Here is a 6,304-nt window from a genome sequence, read left to right as displayed (position 1 = left end):
TGGAGAGGGCAAAATCTGGTGTAGCTGTGCATGGGAGGGAGCCAATCAGCTTCAAACCTGGGAGCTGATTGGCTCCCATGCACAGCTGCACCAGATTTTGCACTCTCCAGTTTTAGTAAGTCTACCCCTATGTTCGTCATGGGGGTTCGTGCGTAAAAAAGTGAGGGGCATCACATCCCCCATTTCTGATTAAAGCATAACTAAAAGTAGAACTATTTTTTTATCATTTTGGACAGAGTGGGGAGGGATTAGAACCCCTATTGGGTTTTTATTGCTGTCTGTGCCCCCGTTGGGAAGATTCACCCTCTCTCTCTCTGTGTGCTGTTTACCATTACCACCAAGGGTGAAAGAAAAATTCTAAATTTTGAGTTGTCACCAGAACAAGAAGAGAGGGGAAATCTTCCAATGGGGACACTAGATCTGGGATTAACTCACTTTGCAGTTATAGTCTCACTTTTTTTTTTTTTTTTTTTATGGTTGAACTGGATGGATTTTTCCCTTTTTTCAGCCAGATTAAAATGTAACTTCCTGTTTCAACTATGGGACAGGAAGTGAAAGGAAATCTCCCCAAAAAGGAACACAGATAGCAAAAAAAAAAAAAGAAATTACAGAGAGGATATAATTCTCCCTTACTTTATCAAAAAAAAAAAAAAAAAACCCACAAAAAAAATAAAAATAAATAAAAAGCAAAAACCAAACCACAAAAAAAAAACAAAAAAGAGAATAAAAAACCAAAAACCAAAAACAGAATAAAAACCAAAAACAAAAAACCGAATAAAAACAAAAACAAAAAAAACAGAATAAAAAAACCAAAAAAAACAGAATAAAAAAAAACAAGAAAATTAAAAAAAACAAAGAACAAAACAAAAAAAAACACACAAAAGAAAATCACAAAAAGAAACCAAACAAAAAAAAAAAGAAAAGCCACACAAAAAGAAACCAAACCAAAAACACACAAAAAACCCCCAAAACAAACCCCCCCCCCCCCCAAAAAAAACAAACAAACTAAACGGTTTTGCCTTTAGTTCTACATTAAGCCCATATTGGGACCACTTATTAGCACAGATAATGAAGAGTGATCAGTCCTCATACAGAACAAGCAGGATGAACGTGGTGCTCACACACAGGACAACCCTTTATGATCACAAAATACATTTTATTGTGCGCGGTGAGCCCTTCGCAGAGTTTCGGCAATGTGGAAATATGCAGAACACCGAGGTCTGAGGTCTCCAATCGTGCCGGCAAGCGATTGAACTCTCAGCCTGTCCTGCAATCACGCACTGAGAAGTCATCGATTGTCTGATAACGGTCCCCGCTGGGGCTTTTGTCACAAAGTTCCCTTACAGCTTTGGAGGAAGAACAGCCAATCAGGTGCAAGATTCCATTTTGGTGGTACAGTTCAAGTTGGGATGATGGGGGGGATCCAATCTAGGGTTCAGCTGGTGATTTTCCAGAAGACTTCTTACTTAGTCTAAAATATGGAGGACGAGGGGTCAGGGAAGGTGGGCAGAAGACAGCACTGACCCCCATTTTCTGATCTGCTGGTTGCAGGTCTGTGTGCTCTCCTCACCAGGTTCTCGGGTCTTAGAGACTTCCGTATACGCATATATGGGATGGTTACATATATAGAGGGCAGCCACTCACGCAACCGGATTCCTCCTAGCTCTTCTGATTCAAACACAGACCACGCTGAAGCACAGCATCCCCAAAGTGGTCTATTTGGATCAATAAAGCTTGGTACGTGGCCACCATCTTTATATGAAGCGTGGGTGTAGGCCAAGCCCTGGCCACCATCTTTATATGAAGTGTGGGTGTAGGCCAAGCCCTGGCCACCATCTTTATATGAAGTGTGGGTGTAGGCCAAGCCCTGGCCACCATCTTTATACGAAGTGTGGGTGTAGGCCAAGCCCTGGCCACCATCTATAGATGAAGTGTGGGTGTAGGCCAAGCCCTGGTAAGCTGTGGCCACCATCTTTGATTCAAACACAGACCACGCTGAAGCACAGCATCCCCAGTGTGGTCTATTTGGATCAATAAAGCTTGGTACGTGGCCACCATCTTTATATGAAGTGTGGGTGTAGGCCAAGCCCTGGCCACCATCTTTATATGAAGTGTGGGTGTAGGCCAAGCCCTGGCCACCATCTTTAGATGAAGTGTGGGTGTAGGCCAAGCCCTGGCCACCATCTTTATATGAAGTGTGGGTGTAGGCCAAGCCCTGGCCACCATCTATAGATGAAGTGTGGGTGTAGGCCAAGCCCTGGCCACCATCTATAGATGAAGTGTGGGTGTAGGCCAAGCCCTGGTAAGCTGTAGCCACCATCTTTAGATGAAGTGTGGGTGTAGGCCAAGCCCTGGCCACCATCTTTAGATGAAGTGTGGGTGTAGGCCAAGCCCTGGCCACCATCTTTAGATGAAGTGTGGGTGTAGGCCAAGCCCTGGCCACCATCTTTATATGAAGTGTGGGTGTAGGCCAAGCCCTGGCCACCATCTTTAGATGAAGTGTGGGTGTAGGCCAAGCCCTGGCCACCATCATTAGATGAAGTGTGGGTGTAGGCCAAGCCCTGGCCACCATCATTAGATGAAGTGTGGGTGTAGGCCAAGCCCTGGCCACCATCTTTAGATGAAGTGTGGGTGTAGGAAAAGCCCTGGCCACCATCTTTAGATGAAGTGTGGGTGCAGGCCAAGCCCTGGCCACCATCTTTATATGAAGTGTGGGTGTAGGCCAAGCCCTGGCAAGCCGGCACCAGAGGTGTGCGCTTGAAGCGGGCTTGTTTCTTTCTGTAATGGAAATCTTCCATAAGGGAAACATGGAGGCTGCTGCTGAGCTCTTTCTGAAAATGCTAGGTGCCTGGCTGTGATGCTAATCCTGTAGAGTAGGCAGATTGGGACCTGCGACTCTTCCAGTCAGCATACGTGCTCAAAATAGTGATGCTCATGCCAGTGATGGTCAGCCAGGAAACAAGGATTTTCAGACGAGGTTATGACTGGCAGCCTACACTCCACCTCAACTTGTCCCTTAATAAAGCTTTGAAGAGACGCCCTCATCTTGCCCATCCAGGACATAGTGACAGGTTCTCTTTAAAGCCTGCATAGTCCATGCATCATGGCAGGGGGGGGGTCACATAACACGCTATACCTGGAAGTACCAGGTATTTAGTGGTGGAAGCCATTGGAGGAGGAATGGCAAGAAGCCCCGGAGAGTATAAGGTGATTGAGGGGCGTGGCTTAAAGAGACTTTGGGCATTCGTTCTGCAGCAAGTCTCTTTAAGGCCCACCCCTCAATCGCCTTATACGCTCCAGGGCTCCCTGCCAATCCTTCTCCCAGATCAACGATCTCCAAGACCTGAAAATGGGGCCTACAGCCAGCAGACTTTGGGGGGGATTAGCAGGTAACACTGTTACTTAGCTCACAGCCTCCATGGTGCAACCAAGTTGGAGGAGAGAATGGGTCTCCACCAACCAACTGAAAATGGGTCTCCACCAACCAGCTGAAAATGGGTCTCCACCAACCAGCTGAAAATGGGTCTCCACCAACCAACTGAAATGACTCAGAAAACATGGACACCTTTTGGAAATGCTCAGGCTGGTTGGCCATTGGAGTTCAGGGATCGGTTCAGGTCAAGTGCCATCAGCCTTCCGTTATAGTTCCATCATTGTTCTCCAGGTTTCGGGAATCTATACAACCCAACGTGACCAGACTGGCCCTTCCAGTTGTAAGACCAAAGGGTGGCCTAAAACGTGGACTACCCCAATGAAGCCCCAGCCAACATCTGGCCATATTTCCTCAGTTGGGTCTTCCACAAATCCACATCTATAAATATCGCTCTCTACGACTGCTTGGAGGTTTCCCCTCGTCCACCAGGTGGCCTGTGCTGCTTCCTTCCCATCACCCCACCTCGGCCCAGGCCTGGCTTCTTCCTCTTTGGCCCCTGGCTCTCCACCTTCAGTTCCTGGAGCCACTGGGAGTCATAGCTGCCGGGGGCCTGGTAGCCAGGCTCAGCGGTATCCAGGAGGTCCTTACTGAGAAGGATGCAGATAGAGGGGCAGTTTCTCTTTACGGTCAGCGGGTCCAGGCCCACCTCGGGTACAATGGATTCCCAGATCTCCTCGGTCTGCCTGTAGAAGATCTTGGTGATCTGGTGCAGGTCCTTCACCCTCCTCTTCATGATCTCCACACAGGTGAGGGTCTTGCCGAGGGCCTTGCCTGTGCCACTGAACAGAATCTGGCGCACGTTCTCGCTCTCCATCTTGCCGATGGCGAAGCCCATGAGATTACGGATCTTGCTGCCATCTTTGACCTTCATCTCGATGATGTCTGTGGGAAGAGAAGAAAAGGGCAGCTCCACGGGCTTCTCCTCCACCCGGACTTTCTTGTAGTTCTCCATGACGTTCTCCTACGGGCAATGGACAAAAGTGTTATGTAAGGGCCACAGCTCCTCCAGTAGGATCATAGATGTATGGGGCACCGACACCAAGTGGGGAAGGAGGGGCTCCGCCACACGCAAACACTAACTGCACTTAAAGCACAACCTCAGTCTGCTCCCGGCATTGGTGTGAATGAGCCCCAATCAGCAGGTGACATTTCTCAACCACTTCCCGTCCGGCCCATGTATATAAACGGCCAGATGGGAGCAGTGCAGGGGCGGCCATTTTAGTCTGGGAGCGCACAGCACCGCGATCCGGTGCCCGCTGTGTCCTCCGCACCGATCGTTGTACGGGACCTCTGTGTGAGGTCCCGATCATGTGATCTCTGATTGGCCAATCAGTGATCACATGCAGAGTAGTAAGCAGGATGTCACTTCTGACATCATTGCTTACTACGTGTGAAATCTGTGAATGATCACAGAGGTCACATGGTACAGGGCTATTCACAACAGTCTTGTACCATGTGACAAGCTGTGACCAATCACAGCTCACACAGTATTTCTCAATGGCTGCAGGAATGCAGCCAGAGAGGAGAAATGATTGCTTTTACAGCCTTTATGGGTGGAAAAGCAAACAGTGTAAAAAAAAAAAAATCTTCACACCCCCCCCCCCCCCAAGTAGTACAGTGTCACCATGGTGACAGTACACTGCTAGGGTGACAGTATGTTCAAAAAAAAAAAAAAAAAACATCTAAAAAAATAAAATAAAAATGTAAAAAAAAAAAAAAAGTTGAAAAAATTATAATTTGATTATAAACTAATTTTGGTTATTTTTTTTTTTTTTACTAAAAAGATAGATGAATACATTTTGGCCAAGATTTATGATGAAATATTATTTATTTGCAAAATTTTATTTTAAAAGAAACACTTTTTTTTCCAAATTTTTGGACTTTTTCATTTATATAGCCCAAAAAAAATAAAATAAAAAATCCCAGCGGTGAATAAATACCACCAAAATAAAGTTTTATCTGTCTAAAAGAAATGATAAAAAATGTCATATAGGTACAGTGTTGCATGACCGCGCAATTGTTATTCAAAGTGTGATAGCGCTGAAAGCTGAAAATTGGCCTGGACTGGAAGGAGGGGCGGGGGAAGCGCCCGGACTGGAAGGGGGGGGGGGGGGCGGGGGAAGCGTCCGGACTGGAAGGGGGGGGGGGGGGGGGCGGGGGAAGCGTCCGGACTGGGTGTGATAAAGTGTGATCTGGAGCTCGGCTTCAGTTTGTTAGTGTATTTAAATCTGCTAGTCCATCTAACACCCCCCGGAGTGAGCCCCCCCTGTGGTCAGAAGCAGGGTACGTCATTGTAATGTCACCACGTCAGCTCTCCACCTCATGTAATCAGAAAACACCTTGCATTCATTGGGACCGGAGCTGTCCTGGGAGGGTGGGGGTGTCTGGCACTGCCGCTTTCCTGGCTGTCAGGAGGAGGAGCCTCCATCCAGGAGAGGAAGCCAGGCGGACAGCATTTCCTGGCATCGCCCAATATACTGGGAAGGAGGTGGTCTGGTATAGTGGCTCCCCCTACAGGAGGAAACCCGCACCGCCAGCCGGGGTCATGGCTCCATTCTCACATCACAGGGACACTTAAAGGGAAGCACGTGTCCCCCCTGAATACAGGGAATGCTGGCATTTGTGGTGCACCAGCATAGCCCCCAGTCATGGAACTACTACTCCCAGCACACCACCTATGGAGGGACAGGGAAGACCGACTCACCACACATCGATCCCCACACACCTCACCGATCCATCCGGGTCCTCACTGCGCCGCCATCTTACTGTGATGTCATCATTGGGGGGCGGGACTTCGGAGCCCGCCAATCAATCGTGAGATGTTTAACGCCCTTCCGGTGTGCGGCTCACAGTGGAACGCACACGTGTATG

General features: G+C 48.1%; 1 protein-coding gene across 2 annotated transcripts; it reads right to left on the bottom strand.

The window, feature by feature from the left end:
* Positions 1-1,135: 1,135 nt before the first annotated feature.
* LOC149435701 (ribonuclease P protein subunit p25-like protein) lies at positions 1,136-6,230 on the bottom strand. 2 transcript variants are annotated; one of them, XM_089662473.1, is made up of 2 exons: positions 6,138-6,230; positions 1,136-4,394 (listed from the first exon to the last, which is right to left on the bottom strand). In XM_089662473.1, exon 2 carries the CDS (start codon positions 4,383-4,385, stop codon positions 3,828-3,830), a length of 558 nt encoding a protein of 185 aa, XP_089518599.1. In that variant the 5' UTR covers positions 4,386-4,394; positions 6,138-6,230; the 3' UTR covers positions 1,136-3,827. The 2 variants fall into 2 exon arrangements, with proteins under 2 accessions (XP_089518599.1, XP_089518600.1); XM_089662474.1 differs by having other exon boundaries at positions 6,159-6,209.
* Positions 6,231-6,304: the final 74 nt, after the last annotated feature.

Source organism: Staurois parvus, unplaced genomic scaffold, assembly GCF_062004578.1.
Source record: "Staurois parvus isolate SC_StPar_1 unplaced genomic scaffold, SC_StPar_1.0 ptg001479l, whole genome shotgun sequence".
NCBI classification, from domain to species: Eukaryota; Metazoa; Chordata; class Amphibia; order Anura; family Ranidae; genus Staurois; species Staurois parvus.
The sequence above is the reverse complement of the archived record's forward strand: the minus strand, read 5'-3'. Positions and strand labels throughout refer to the sequence as shown.

Bases quoted from the DNA above. Each gene is read 5' to 3' on its own strand.
- LOC149435701 (XM_089662473.1), bottom strand. From the start codon at position 4,385: ATGGAGAACTACAAGAAAGTCCGGGTGGAGGAGAAGCCCGTGGAGCTG.